Source organism: Pipistrellus hanaki (assembly GCF_964339955.1).
Source record: "Pipistrellus hanaki genome assembly, chromosome: 15".
Lineage (NCBI taxonomy): Eukaryota > Metazoa > Chordata > Mammalia > Chiroptera > Vespertilionidae > Pipistrellus > Pipistrellus hanaki.
In genome coordinates this window covers 29,350,533-29,366,547 of record NC_140517.1, presented here as the reverse complement: position 1 = coordinate 29,366,547, position 16,015 = coordinate 29,350,533, and the positions used below count along the sequence as shown (strand labels likewise).

The 16,015-nt window shown below is 42.2% G+C and overlaps 1 protein-coding gene across 4 annotated transcripts in view; it reads right to left on the bottom strand.

The window, feature by feature from the left end:
* Positions 1-16,015, bottom strand: part of GARRE1 (granule associated Rac and RHOG effector 1) — a 99,840-nt gene that overhangs the window by 31,424 nt on the left and 52,401 nt on the right. For all 4 annotated transcript variants that reach the window (XM_084905131.1, XM_084905129.1, XM_084905132.1 and 1 more), the window contains one exon: positions 4,780-4,980. In XM_084905131.1, coding sequence (XP_084761257.1) covers positions 4,780-4,980 — 201 coding nt within the window. The remainder of the gene's footprint in view (positions 1-4,779; positions 4,981-16,015) is intronic.

The following is a 16,015-nucleotide window of genomic DNA, read 5'->3' as shown; positions in this document are numbered from 1 at the left end:
GTGCACGAATTTCGTACACCAGGCCTCTAGTAGGATATAAAAGCCTAAGCAGCTATCGACTGTCCACCTGTTAGCTATGACCCACAATGACCACCAGGGGGCAGATGCTCCAACCAGTAGAGGAGGGAGCCCGATTTCTGGCGGAATCAGCTGTGGGTTAGGTTGCTGCTGAGGCACTGTCCAGCTGGAATCGGGCTGAAACCAGCTCTCCGATAGGGGGTCCCGGATTGCAAGAGGACACAGCCTAGGCTGTGTCCTCTTGCAATCCGTACCTTGGTTGAGGGACCCCACAGGTACACAAACCCATGCAATGGGCATCTACTAATGCTATAACGTTCCAAAGCAGAACAGAGTATTCAGGTATACCACTCCAACCATTCCCTGAACCTTAAGAGTCTCACAGTAACACAATTTGACTTTTTAAAAGAATCGTTCAATCAAATATTTCATACACAAGGTCTTGTTAGATGTCATTGGATAGACAGTGAAATACAAAACTGTTCCCTATTATCTTGGAGCTGGTAGCCTCATGGGCCAACAAGGAACACAAATAAAATATTTATCCCTGGCTGGTATAGCTCAGTTGGGTGGGCATTGTTCTGGGCACTGAAGGATTGCTGGTTCAATTCCCAGGCAGGTGTATGCAGAAGGCAGCCAATAGATGGTTCATTCTCACATCAATGTTTCTTTCTCTCTCTTCCTCATTCTTCCTCTCTAAAAATCAGTAAAAACATTTTAAATAAATAAACATATAAAACATTTAAAAATTAAAAATGGAGGCCTTGGCCGGGTAGCTCATTTGTTCAGAGCATCGTCCTGATACGTGAAGGTTGCGGGTTTGATCCCAAGTCTGAACTACATAAGAATCAACCAATGCATAAATAGGAGGAACAACAAACTGTTTTCTCTCTCTCTAAAAAAACCAATAAATAAATAATAAAAAAATATTTATCTAAAATAATTAAAAGTGGATAAAAGTACATGGACACTGACATTTAGGCTGAAAGTTTAAGGAGAAGGAGGTAGTCAATGGAAGTGTGGGATGGAAGTAGAACAGGCTGCCATAGCAGCAAAAAACGAGAACCAAGTGCACGAAGGGGACAGTGGCCCTGATAGCAAGGCCAGACTATGCAGAACTAGGCAGGTCATAGTGAAGGGCCCACACTTTACCCTAAGGAAATGGGATGCAACGTCACCCAATTTTATTTATTTATTTATTTATTTAGTTAGTTAGTTATTAAAAATATATTTTATTGATTTTTTACAGAGAGGAAGGGAGAGAGATAGAGAGCTAGAAATGTCGATGAGAGAGAAACATCGACCAGCTGCCTCTTGCACACCCCCTACTGGGATGTGCCCGCAACCAAGGTACATGCCCTTGACCGGAATCGAACCCGGGACCTTTCAGACCGCAGACCGACGCTCTACCACTGAGCCAAACCGGTTTCGGCCGTCACCCAATTTTAAATGGAAAGAGATGAAGAATGGCCAGACAGGAAGGGAGAAAGGAGTCTAGCCACTAAAAGTGGAAAGAAAGAAAGGGACATGGAAAGAAAGGGACATATCTGGGATATTTTGCAGGTGCGACCTATTAGCCTTTCTTATGGATAGATGTAAACATGATAGAAAAACTGGAGGATAAATCTCAGGCTTATTGCATGAATGGCCCTGAGTGGAATGGCACCACTTGTTGGCTTGGGAAATATTTTTTTTTTGAGAGGCAATAGGTTTGTGGGGATAAATTAAGCCTGAGACACCTAGATACCTGAGGTAAGCAGAAGCTGAATACGGGGCCTGGAGCCCACAAGAGAAGTGGACTGGTCACACACATCTGAGGGGCCCGAGAACACAGTTTTTAAAGACCCAAGATAAGATGGAGATTCCCTAGAATTGAGCCTTAAGAAACTCATATTCATAGGTTTTGTTGAAGAGAAGCAGCTAGCAAAGTAGATGGAGAGGATGGTCTGAGATGTTCAAGGGTGACTAAGAGCGCCTGGTTCCGAAAATGCCACAAGAAGAAAGGATTTCCGAGCGCTCATGTTGCTATGAGCTGCTGAATGGAGGCAAAGGGTTTCCTGGACTTGGCAACACAGAGACAGCAGTGACTTTGACAAGAGAAGTCATGTTCTTGTGTAGGAGTGGAGGCCAGATTTCAGTGAGCTGAATGATGCTATTCATACAGTTTCACATTGTATAAAATCAAACCTTATACTATTTATGAATATATGCATATAGAGCAAAAATATGAAAATATACACAGGAGTCACAGATTCCACACTCAAGAGGTTATCTTTACAGAGGAAGGAATGTAAATAAGATAGTGGAAAGGTATAAAGGGGATTCATTTGACTTTGCAATAATATTTTTCTATGAAAAATAGAAGGTATAGAGCAAATGTAGCAAAAGATTCATTTTACAAAGCTAAAAGGAAGATAGATGAGTTTGTGTGACATTTCCTATGTGCTTGAAATGTGTCATAATAACATTTTTAAGACTGAATCAGCCGAAACTGGTTTGGCTCAGTGGATAGATTGTCAGCTTGCGGACTGAAAGGTCCTGCAGATTCGATTCCGGTCAAGGGCATGTACCTTAGTTGCAGGCACATCCCCAGTATGGGGTGTGCAAGAGGCAGCTGATTGGTGTTTCCCTCTCATTGATGTTTCTAACTCTCTATCTCTCTCCCTTCCTCTCTGTAAAAAATCAATAAATTAAAAAAAAAAAAAAAGACTGAATCAATGGTGAGTTGAACAGTTCTAAGAAATTGGCTAGGGAAAGAGTAGAGAAACAGGGTAGGGCAGGGTGGACTTTTGGGATAGTAAGCATGTCTGTGCCCTGGTGGGAGCACGCTGAAGGGGAGAAACACAGGGTCCCACACAGAAGCCTTGAAGGCGAGGAGAGTAGGCCTTGGACAGGAGCAGAGGGCACCTCCTCCACGATAATGAAGGGAAGGAAGAGAGGAGGGTCTGCATTGAGGGAGGGATGTAACTTGGTGATGTGAAGAAGAGGGGCTGCTGCCGAGCAGATTCTATTTTCTCACCAGTGTGGGGCACTGTCGCTGGCTGGAAGCAAAGTAAGGAAAGGCAGAAACCTATGGGCAGACTGGAGTGAGTGAAGGACAAGGTCAAGGCGAGCAGGTCAAGGGACCCCCAGGAGGCCTCACGTGGGCTGGATTCCCAGAAGGAATGATGCCAACAGGTGGAGAGGAGAGCACGGTGAGCCAGGTACTAAGGACATAAATGTGATCAGGAGGCTGAAGCCAGCAGCTGCAGGACACACAGGATTGTAAGATGGCAAGACAAAGGTCTGGATCCTACTGCTCAGCCACCTGCAATCAAGTCAACAGGTCCCACTCTCACATTTGACCCCCAATTAGCACTTTAAAGGCTGCTCTGATAAACAGCAAGAAAGCTAAGAAGATAGTATGAACAACATAAACTGATGAATAAAAACAGATCCAGAAACAGAAAAGCATCTATCAGACTGTCAAACCTCAGAGGGAAGGTAGGGGAGGGTGGGGGTAAGAGGTAGAGATCAACCAAAGGACTTGTATGCATGCATATGGGCGTAATGAATAGACACAGACACCAGGGGGGTGAGGGGCATAAGGGGGGGGGGCGGGCAATGGGATGATAAGGACACATATGTAATACCTTAATCAATAAAGAAAAAAGAAAAAAAAAAAAATATATATATATATATAAAAGAAAGCTAAGAAAAGCCCTTAATAGGAAAGTGAGACCAAAACAAACAGGAAAAAACTGAAAGGAAATTCAAAAGAAATCACAACAATGCAGCAGAATAGTATAAAACTGAATTAAGAAAATGACAGGATATAAGATATCAAGGTGTAAAAAATCACATTTAAAAATTTGATTAAGCTCGGCCGATGTGGCTCAGTGGTTGTGTTGACCCATGAACTAAGAGTTCACCAGTCTGATTCCTGGTCAGGGCACATGCCTAGATTATGGGCCTGATCCCAGGTAGGGGGCTTGCAGGAGGCAGCTGACCCATGATTCTCCCTCATCAATAATGTTTCTATCTCTCTCTCTCTCTCTGAAATTAATGAAAACATATTTAACAAACAAAACAACTGTTCTTTAAAAAAAACTGATTAAAGAAGACCTCTAAAACATAAAATGAAAATTTCCCCAATTTAATTATGGAATGATTCAAACTAAATGTTATATAATAATATTTATATAATAAATATTATATAACCAATATACTACTCCTTATACTACTCCATAAATTATCTTTTACTCTGTAATTCAAAACTAAGTGCTAGTTAAAGTCCCAACTTGAAAAGGCTTCTTTTCCCCTGCCTTGGAAACAAAGGAATATTAAATTGCTGACAAGAAATGTGTTCTCACCAACTATATACCCACCCAGCTGCCTGGCTGACTACTCACCCTCTGCAGCCAGCTCCAGTCTGTCTTACAGAAGGAGGCACCTGCCTTTTCTCCCTGGTCCCTCTAGAAGCTCTGCTGCACTGATCCCAGTTGCAGGCAGGCCCCTTCCTCTGGGTTCCCACGCACCTCCATCACAGTCCCTTACCCGGGTTTGTAAGCCCTTTCTCCAACAAGGATGAGTAGAGGCCGTCACCCCGTGCCTGGTGCATGTCTGACACAAAGTGGGCATTTACAGAGACAATCTCTGATAAATGAACGAACAAGTTATTGGGTACAGTTTAAAATTCTAAATAAGAAGGCTCTTTGAAAAACCCACAGGCAAAGGCCTCGCCTGTTTGCACAGGGCAGCAATCTCCCCAAAGTCAGTTACCTCAGCAGCCCCTCTCCAGGATCGCACAGCTTCCTCCAGTTCAGGTGTGTGGCCCATGCCAGATAAGCTGCTGCTGCTCTTCTTTTCAGGCACAACCACCTCAGCAAAACAAGAGTGAGCCACTGACTGGACCTTCTGTAACGCCTGGGTCAGAAACTGGAAATGGACCTGCACCACGGTCAAGAAGCATCGCCCCAACACCTGTGAAAACAAGTGCCAGGCGTTTTTAGATTATGGGTTGCTACTACATTAATACAATAAATTCTCAGCCATTGACCTTATGCAGTTGTTGCCAGGATTAAATGAAATGATCTGAGTAGAAGGTTAACAATGAACTGGAAACCTGAAATTATATGAAGTTTAGAAGTCACCATGCTTTAGAAGGATCTTCCTTTGTTTTCATCTTTAGATCTGGATGCCTGATGCCTACAAGTCAACCGAATAGCAAGCCCCAAGGTTCATAGGCTCCTTCCAACTTCTCACTCTTCCATTCCTGTTCTCCACTCCCCTCACAGTAACCTGCCTGTCTGTGAGCTCCGGCTAAAGCAGAGCAACCCACAATTCCAATTATATCTACACAGCATTCAGAGTAAAAGCCATGTGATTAAAAATCTAAAAAGTCGGTTTTACTCTGAGAAGGCATTCCATTGGAAATGGAATCCAAAGATATAGGTTACTTTGGTAACAGTTATTAACATAGTTATTAACAGTTATTAACATAGCTTTATGTCATACCTCTACTCTTATAAAACAAAGCTGACAGACCAGTCTTCTAGGAGTCAACAAAACTTACTGGGCAATTCCATTTGTTAGTCCAGCAGAAACCCTCACCGGATCCATGTTAGTAATTGGTTGGTTGGTGAAGTAGTCCATTAAAGAAAGAAACTAATTTTAACCGAAACTGGTTTGGCTCAGTGGTAGAGTGTCAGCCTGTGGACTGAAAGGTCCCAGGTTTGATTCCGGCCAAGGCCCCTTCCTCTGGGTTCACACTCGAGTGGCTGTTTCCTTGCTGTGTTAACCCAGGCAATAAGGTGTTCTCTAAGATGAACTATTTCTTTTTCTTTAAAGGAGAGTAAGAACTTGCCACTTAAAAGGCAACTTGAGCAGAGATCCTCCAGGTTACTAATATTTCCCCTAATCTTTTTTAAAAAAAATGTATTTTATTGATTTTTTACAGAGAGGAAGAGAGAGGGATAGGGAGTTAGAAACATCGATTAGCTGCCTCCTGCACCCCCCCACCCCCACCCACTGGGGATGTGCCCGCAACCAAGGCACATGTCCTTGACTGGAATAGAAACCGGGACCCCTCAGTCCGCAGGCTGATACTCTATCCACTGAGCCAAACCAGTTTCAGCTCCCCTAATCTTTTACATTTGTTTTGTCCATACCAAATTTGACCATAAAAACTTTTGCCACTTTTATCATGTACCATAAAAATCACATTTTTTTCATGGAATGTATTTCAAATTTTACTGGCTTACATAGGAGGTTACTTAAAAAATTTACTTTATTGAGTTTGCAATTTATCCAACTGGCAGGGGCACAGATGCACTCAGTGAACTGCCTTGGGAAGGTGGTGAATGTTGGAAAACAGTTTCCATTGCCTTTTGCAAGGAACTAAAATCTTATGAAACAATGGCATTGTCCAGTAAGTTTTGTTGGCTCCTAGAAGACTGGTCTGTTAGCTTTGTTTCATAAGACCCCAATGCCGAGCCTGTGGCCAAGTCCTGTCCCTTGGAACAGCCAAAAATAAGACTTAAACTTGAACTGCTCTCTTCCTAGTGCACATTTCAGATGCCTGTTTGTGAGCTCCTGTCCCACTAGTCAAAGAGTTCTGCTTCCTGGAGAAAGAGACTCAGGGAAGTTCCTAGTGGTGACAATCCCTCTGAATTATTTTTCCTGGTGGAAATCTCTAGGACCAAACTAAAACAAACAAATAGAAATCTCACACCAAAATAGCCACCCTCTAAACAATCAGAACTACAAGCTAAACTAAAGGTACGGGTTTCTACTCACAAACCTCCTCAAAGCTATACCCCATCAGTGATCTGTGTCAGATGGGGCAGGGTGAGGGACACAAAGGAAGTAGACTTAGCAGCCTACAGACGAGGCATGAATGAAGTAAATGGCATTTAATTTGTACCATACTTAACAGCCAGCTTTAATAGAACACTCAGTCTGCATTTCTCCTATGTTAAAGATATCACATGGATCATTTCATTTAATCCTGGCAACAACTGCATAAGGTCATTCCCATTTTACAGAAAATAAGGCTAAGACACAGAAAGGTTTAAACTTTGTCAAGGGAACACAAACTGGATGTGGCAGAGTGGTCACAAGACTCAGATGTCTATGCACTTAGCCAGTATGTCCCACTGCCTTCAACAGGCTCTAAACAACTGGATACAGCTGTGGGCTGGATGCACTGAGACCAGGGACATGACAGAAACTCGACCTTAACTGGCATGCACCAGAATGAGGGTGTCCCGAAGCTCCACACAGTACAAACACAGGAGGAGGAGAGCTGGGTTCTCAGGTATACAAACTTCCTCCTCCTTCCTCAGTTTCTTGGCAGGCTACGGCAAAGGGAGGAGGAAGGGAAGTAGAGATGGCATGCACCTTGTGCTCTGGGGTCACACTCGAATAGCTTTAGACCAATACAACCAAATCATTCATTTTTCCAACAATATGTTGTATGTGAATGCCTGATGTATACAAGCACAAAAAAGGCCTGAAGATACTACCAGAAAGCAATAAGCAAATCCCTGTCCTCATGAGAGTTGCCTTCTATCGTGGGGAACAAATCAATAAGCAGATATGCAAAGGCAGGGCTACTGGAGGAGAAATGCTAAAGGGTGAGGTGGGAAGGAAGAGAGGACCAAAGGAACAGAGCGAGTTACCACATCCTCTTCTAAAAGGGACAACTCGGGAGGAATAAGTGTGGGGAGAGATGCTGCACAGTTGGTATGTTGTCTCCATTAACCTACTACATATCTGACCTTGGGTGAATTAGTCTAAATTTCCGCCCTAATAAGGACGGATGAGAACAAGAACTAAATCCCTCCCTACATGATGCATGGAACAACAACGTAAATATGTTTGTGACAAAATATTTGAACGATGAGACAGAGGGCCGGAGACCAGGACACAGGCTTTATTAGAGAAGGACCCTGCAGGGCTGCCTCCAAAAGGAAGAGAGCACACGTGCAGGGGTGGAGACGCCTTTTGAGGGGAGGAATGGGAAGGGATGGGGCTTAGGGTACTCGGTACACGATGACTGGTGATTTCATATAAGGCACATGATTAGGCACTTAGGTACTTAGGAATCGGGGGCTTAGGGTATTTGGTAGGTGCTGATTGGTGGTTCAAAGTACAGTCCATATAAGGTGCCTGGTTAGGTTCTCAGGAATGTCCAGGCTGCAGATACAGTTTACGTCATACTCGTCCATCAGTTGGGGAAAGGGAGGATCTATCAATATTTGTGTTGTAAGCAATTCATTGAAAGCCAATCAAATCCCAACCGGTATGGCTCAGTGGATAGAGAATCAGTCTGCAGACGAAGGGTCCCAGGTTCGATTCTGGTTAAGGGCATATACTTTGGTTTCGGGCACAACCCCAGTAGGGAGTGTGCAGGAGGCAGCTGGTCGATGTTTCTCTCTATCCCTCTCCCTTCCTCTCCATAAAAAAAATTAATAAAAAAAAAAGCCAATCAAACCAATAGTTACTCTGGACCTTAAAAAAAGCCCATTTCACAGAATATCTGCTCTAAGTTTGCATAAATTAACAGATGCATAAACAGCATATCCAGAGAAAGGATAGAGCTCAACCTCCAGCCTGCCTCTACCCATCCTTTCTTTTTTTACCCATCTTTTCTATACACATTGGCCTTAGCCCACCTCCCCTGTTGTAACAGACTCCACACTGCTTGACCCGGGGATGGACTAGTCCTTGGGATCTTCCTGAGAAATCTGGAGGAAATACAGACTCTAAAGTTATGAGCATGGAAGCATGTGATCCCAGGGCAGCGGATGGCTGCTTTTCACATGGAGAGTTTCCTGGACTGCGGTATTAAGTGAGGTTGCAGAACAGATGTCGCAAGCAGGGGAACAAAAGAGAGACATTTGAATTTAAAACGCCAGTGGAGCGATAGTTACAGCTCTATCAACAATAACCATTTATTGAAGGATTAACCCATACCAAGCACTTTATATGCAGTGAAACAACTCTGCGGGCGACATCCATTTACAGATGACACCACTGAGGCTCACAGAGAGAAACTTGATGTGTGTAGAGATCCAATGCCAGGTCTGTTTCACTCCAAAGGCTGTATTTCTAACCACAAGGCTGCTCTATCTTCCTATGACAACAGTGGGCGGATGCTCAGAGGAGGAGAGGAACCTGGCATCCTCCAGATTCTGTCAGACATGGGGATGGGAATGCAGACTGGGAGGCAGAGCTCAGTCTTCTCTGACAGTGGGAAAGGGACTGAAGCAAGAGTAACAAGTGGGGTGCCCTGTGGTATTCCTGTGTGACACAAGCCTCAAATTTTATGATCTCCACAGCAGAGAACATCTGCTAAGCCTGGATGGAAAAAGCAATGATAAACAGGAGGAAGGCTTAGAAAAAGAGCAGCTTCTCCTGCCTCTTAAGAAATTCCCAACCCCAAAACATCTGTCCAGTCCTTCAGTACATCAGTTTTACTCTTGGCATTTGCATTCAAAAAATAAATCCATTCACCCCAAAGCATCCCAAATGGATGGAATTTCAGATAACAGGGCATTATCATACTTTTGCATTAGGAGAAACCTTTGGGTGTGACTTAAATTCCTCAGTTACTGAGTATAGACAATCAGTGGCCCTTCCCCTTGTGCCTCCATGGAACATTCTGGATTATAAACATCAATCAAGGATCTGCTGAGACCGATTTTTCTGGGAATCCCTGATGGCAGAGAGAAAGGGCATGAATCCGCTTTCCCATCCCCCTGTATATGCACAAGATTTGCTGCTAAGGGTATTGTGTTTATGGACATAACTAGAAAACCTTTTCTTTTGGTCATTTTTTGTTGTTAATTCTCACTCGAGAATATTTTTTCCATTGACTTTCAGAAAGGGTGGAAGAGAGGCATGGAAGGAGGGGGGGAGGGAGAGAAAAAAAAGCATCAGTATGAGAGATACATCAACTGGTGCCTCCTGTACATACTCCTACTGGGGCCAGGGATTGAACCTGCAACCCAGGTCCATGCCCTTGACTAGGAATCAAACCCAAGATTCTATAGTCTGTGGGCCGCCTGGCCAGAGCCTTTTTGGTAATTTTTATACTTTATTAATTAAAACAGGTTTTAGTTTAAGGTCATCCTATTTTGAACCCTAAAAGACCATCTTTTCCACACCACCATAATTTTGAAGGATTTACTCAACTTTACTACTTCCTAGAATATTTCAAAAAAATTATTTTAAAATATATTTTTATTGATTTCAGAGAGGAAGGGAGGGAGAGAAATATAAATGAGACAGAATCACTAATTGGCTGTGCCCTTGACTGGAATCAAACCAAGGACCCTTCAGTCTGCAAGCTAACACTCTATCCACTGAGCCAAACTAGCTAAGGCCAAAAATTTTTTCATTATTCCTCATCTAGAGCTGAGGCCTAAGTCCTTAAGATCTGCTGTTGAAATTACAGAATACCGGAGACCTCCCCATCTCCCCACACACCAGTTATCTTTACCTCAATACACACAGTGTCTCACTAAGTTCATTTTCTGCTCAACCTCACTTAACATTTGTCTTTTTCAATCCCAGCAGAGTGAAGAAGTCTTATATGTCATAGTGTCAAACATTTCCAGGGATTTTAGCATTTATTTTTCATCAGTTTAACTTAGGGGTGTCGAACTCAATCAGAGAAGGGGCCAAAACCTAAAATCCAGCCTAAATCGCGGGCCGAATGGTTTACTGAACAGTCATAAACTGACAATGTCATAAACTGACAGTGGAGTGCAGTGATGACAGCACGGTGCTGGCCACATTGCAAGGCCTGGCGGGCTGGATTTGGCCCGCGGGCCTTGTGTTTGACACATGTGGTTTAAATGTTTAAAGTGAATGAAATGAAGTCGATTCAAATTGGTTGCTTTATTAGAAATTCCAAAGTCAGCCGAGATCGGTTTGGCTCAATGGATAGAGCGTCAGCTTGGGGACTTAAGGGGTCCCGGGTTCGATTCTGGTCAGGGGCATGTACCTTGGTTGCGGGCATATCCCCAGTAGGGGGTGTGCAAGAGGCAGCTGGTCAATGACTCTCTCTCATCGATGTTTCTAACTCTCTATCTCTCTCCCTTCCTCTCTGTACAAAATCAATAAAATATATTTTAAAAAATTAGATACATTTCAAAATACAGTTATTAAAAAAAAGAAAAAAAAGAAAAGAAATTCCAAAGTCATTCAATCATTTCTTTCTCCTCAATCCTCATACCTCAAACATTACTTTGTTTCCAAGTGTCCTCAACCTTGCTCTTTTGTTATTATGACAATTCCAGAGTCATTACATAATGACCTAAACAAAAGACCAGAACTTGATACAAAGATCTAAATGTGTCTCCAGAAGATAGAGAAGGAAGTAGACCACGCATCGCATCGTCTGTGCAAAGTGCCTTATGAAGATTAGATTACAGTACGAAAATGTAAAAAAACAAGCTTATGGAAACTAGCATGTATAGTTTGACCTAAAAACTGATTATAGTGAGTGTTTAAATATTTACAATTAAAAGAGCAACGAACAAAACAATAACAAAGATCTCTGTGCAGTCAGTATTGATTTAGTGCATAAAGAAGTAACCATGCTATGTTTAGGAGAAAGAATGAAGAAAAGCTAACATATGCCCAAGGGTGGCTGAGCCAACACCAAATGCTAGTCATTCAGACAAAAAATTATATTCTGCCCCTGGACATACTGCTTTACTGCTGGTGAGAATATCAACAGATGGTTTCTGAACTACTACTTCATGTGCCCAAGCGCTGTGGTACACAAAACCTTTTACATCAGTAATATATATTCACTGCAAATAAGTCAGGGGGAAAAAGATCAGCTACATATATAAATAAATGTACCAAATATTACTAAATAGAATAACCGCCGGGACCGGTTTGGCTCAATGGATAGAGTGTCGGCTTGGGGACTGAAGGGTCCCGGGTTCAATTCCGGTCAAGGGCATGTACCTTGGTTGCGGGTATATCCCCGGTAGGGGGTGTGCAAGAGGCAGCTGATCGATGACTCTCTCTCATCGATGTTTCTAGCTCTCTATCTCTCTCCCTTCCTCTCTGTATAAAATCAATAAAATATATTAAAAAAAAAAAAAAAGAATAACCACCCACTTACATATACATATTTTATACAGCCTACATTTGTACCTATAGATGGTTTTTGGAAAAACTAAATCATGTTGTGTGTTGTTTTATAGCCTTCTTTACAAAATAAAATACATACGTCAAAAATGTATTATCATGTCAACACAGAGGAAATATTATATTTCAGCTACACTGCTATAAATCTTAACTAATTAGGATAATTGTAAAATATCATCCAGGACATGAATAAGTTAAATGCAACTTAAGGTAACTAGGTATACATTAATTATAGTAAAAGAGCAAAATAATACTGTGGGTTTATGTAGGGCAGGGATAAAAATATATTTAAGTCACCAGACTGCAAGTGGCCTAGGAGCCTACTAGAATTTAGAAAATTCTTGTTGACATGAGTGTATTTTTTATTAAAAATTGTCACTTCAATCAAGAGGAAAATACTAAAATATTTCTATTGATAAACTGAAAAGGCAAAAGGAATTCACAAGTGGAAATCTGACTCCATAAACATTATCTTTATCACTTAGGAGAGGGGCTCTCTCTGCATCTTAGGTGATATGGCACTAGATGCCTCTCAGGTGTTACTTCATTGAATACAAATCCCCATGCCCCTTTGACAGGGATACCCCCAGCCACTTTTATTCACATGGTAACCCAATTGGTGATAACTGTGGCAAGTCTTGGGCTGAGGCAGGCAAGGAGGTCTCACATCTCTCAGCAGCATCTGAGATGATGGGCCTCCTTGAAATACTTGCTTCCAAGACACTGCACTGCTCCACCATCGTCCTCCCTCTTTGTTCCTTTTGCACCTTCCTTGGCTGCTTCCTATTCATTTCCTGACCTCTAAATGAGCCCAGGACTCACTGGTGCGAGATCCCCCTTTGGTTCTCTAGCTACATTCACTTTCTTGATGACCTCATCCAGGATCATTTTAGAGCTTTAAATACTATCTACTAACTGATGGTTCTCAAATTCCCATCTCCAGTATGGACCTCAGTCCCGAATTCCAAAACTGTATATTCAATTATTTACTTGACATCACCTCTTGGATGTCTAAAAGGCATTGCGGACTACCCTTCCCCAGTGGCCCCATCTCAGTATATGGCACCACCAGTGCTCATGTCATAAACCTTGGAGTCATCTTTGACTTCTCTCTCTCTCACACATACACACACCACCACCTCCACCACCCCAGAAAACTCTAAGGAAGGGTAGACTGGATATTGGGAGGAAACTAGCAGACTCTCTTCTCTTCCCTAGAGGCTACTTTCCATACAGGCAGCCTTATAAAGCAGAAATCAGATTATTTTACTCCCCTGTGCAAAATCTTCTGATGCCTTTCTATTACAATCAGAATAAAATCTAAATTCCTCATTGCGTCCTACAGTATCCTACATGATCCGGCCCCTTACTATTCTCTGAACTTATTCCTATCCCTCTTCTCTCTGCTCTTGCCACACCAGCCTTCTTGCTTTTCTCAATAATTTTAAGAACAGCTCCAGTCTCAAGTCTTTTGTACAAGCAATTCTTATTATTTCCGGGTTTCTCAACTTTAGCAGTACTGTCATTTGAGGTCAGAGAATCTGTTGTTGGGAGCACTGGTTGGGAGATGTAGCCACCATAATCACTCAGATCACATTATTTTGAATAAATTTTGAAATCTTTATTGTTGAAAAGAAAAGAGCAGAGTAGTCCCTTCCTCCTTGGACTTCTGAGGCAGCAGTAACTGCATAAAAGTATGAATGTGGCAGCAGAGGAAAGTTTTTGAGCATCCAGGTATCTATTTTGCTGCAGGATTAAAGTACAACCGAAGCACTGCAAGGAAGAGAAATATCTAAACTCCACCATCTCAAAAAAATTAGAATAGAAAATCAGGTAAATCTAAGAGTTTTGTGATCCTGCAAACTTAGGCCTTTCATGATCTGAGGCCTGAGTGTAGTTACCTAATATTCCATACTTTATGAAGAAACATCACCCACCATTGGTGTTTATGTGTTAAAAACTGAGGAGGGGAAAGGTATTGGTCAGAAGTCAAGAAAGAAACTAAGTACCTAAAAGATAAAAATTGTTCCCAAAACACACAGTCAGTCAGTGACATTCTGATTCCCTCATATGCAAGTCCAAATTTTTCACCCTATCATAGTCCTCCTTCAAACCACTCTGGGTCACATGAATTTTTTGGATCCCCAGTACATATAAAAGTTATGTGTAAACTACACTGTAGCCTATTAAGTGTGCAATAGCATTATGTCTAAAAAATGTACATACCTTAATTTATACACTGCCAAAGTGAACACATTCTAGTACACCTTAATTTTAAAAATACCTTATCACTAAAAAAATGCTAAATATCACCTAAATTTTCTGCAAGTCATAATATTTTTAAATATATTTTATTGATTTTTTTACAGAGAGGAAAGAAGAGGGATAGAGAGTTAGAAACATCGATCAGCCACTTCCTGCACATCCCGCAACCAAGGCACATGCCCTTAACTGGAATCGAACCTGGGACCCTTCAGTCTGCAGGCCGATGCTCTATCCATTGAGCCAAACTGGTCAGGGCAAGTCAGTCTTTTTGATGATGAAGAGTCTTATTTCAATTTGCAAAAAAAAAAAAAAAAGCAATATTTGCAAAGCACAATAAAATGACGTATGCCTAAATATTAAAACTTATGGCCAACACAACAGGATATATAACTACTGGAAGGGAACAGACATATGCAGATGACATAACTACATATACCAAAAAAAATAGTGAATGAAAAGAAACAATAGAATTATGAGTGCAATCACATAGGAGAAAAGATAAAAAAATCTATAAAGTTTCTTTAAATATTATTTCATTCATTATAGCACCTAAAATATAAATAACTTAATTGCAAAATGTACCCAGGTTCTAACTATGTTTCTCATCCTCTAACCCTCTCCAGCTGGCATTTGCAGTGTGCCTCCCTACATCAAATCCTTGTTGCTTTGAAAGCAGCCCCTCAGGAAATCATTCTGTCACTGCTCTGACTGTATCCCAGCCCCAGAAGTGGCCAATCAGTGATTCATTTCACCCTTCTGGCCACATGGTCCAAAGATAAGAAAGTGACCTAAGCCAAGCCAACCACATTAATTTGGAACTTTTGTCAGAATCCCTGGAAAAGCAGTGGTGCTCTTTCTGCCGAGTTGTTGGGGACTCGTGCACAGAGACATAAGTCTGCCTGGAAATGAAGGCAGAGAGAAGAGACCAAGGATGAATCTGTGCAGTATTGAAAAGCCCCCAGATGCAACCACAAAAAACTTACTTTCTTTTTTTTTAATATATATTTTATTGATTTTTTACAGAGAGGAAGGGAGAGAGTTAGAAATGTCGATGAGCTCTTCCGCCATGCTGCCAGCATGAGTGGACTGAGCCCATGCTAGCATGGATAAGGCTCTTTTGTTTACTGCATCGGACTCGGCTCCCTGGTGGTCCTTGGGGATCACTAATTCGTCTGGGATTCCCCAGCCAGGACCATGAGGGACCCCGGTCTGGAGAGCCTGACTGGCCGCAGTAGGTATGTGTTTGTCTGTGTTTTTGTGTGAGCTCTATGGAGGGACTGCCCCTCCATCGGGGCTCTCACCTGGGTGTTTGCCGACTGCTGCGTCAGCCAAGGTTTGAGCCCGGATTCGAATCTATAATAAATTCTAGCATGCTTTAAAAAAAAAAAAAAAAAAAAAAAAAAAAAAATGTCGATGAGAGAGAAACATCGACCAGCTGCCTCTTGCACACCCCCTACCGGGGATGTGCCCGCAACCAATATACATGCCCTTGACCGGAATCGAACCTGGGACCTTTCAGTTCGCAGACCAATGCTCTACCACTGAGCCAAACCGGTTTCGGCAGAACTTACTTTCTTTA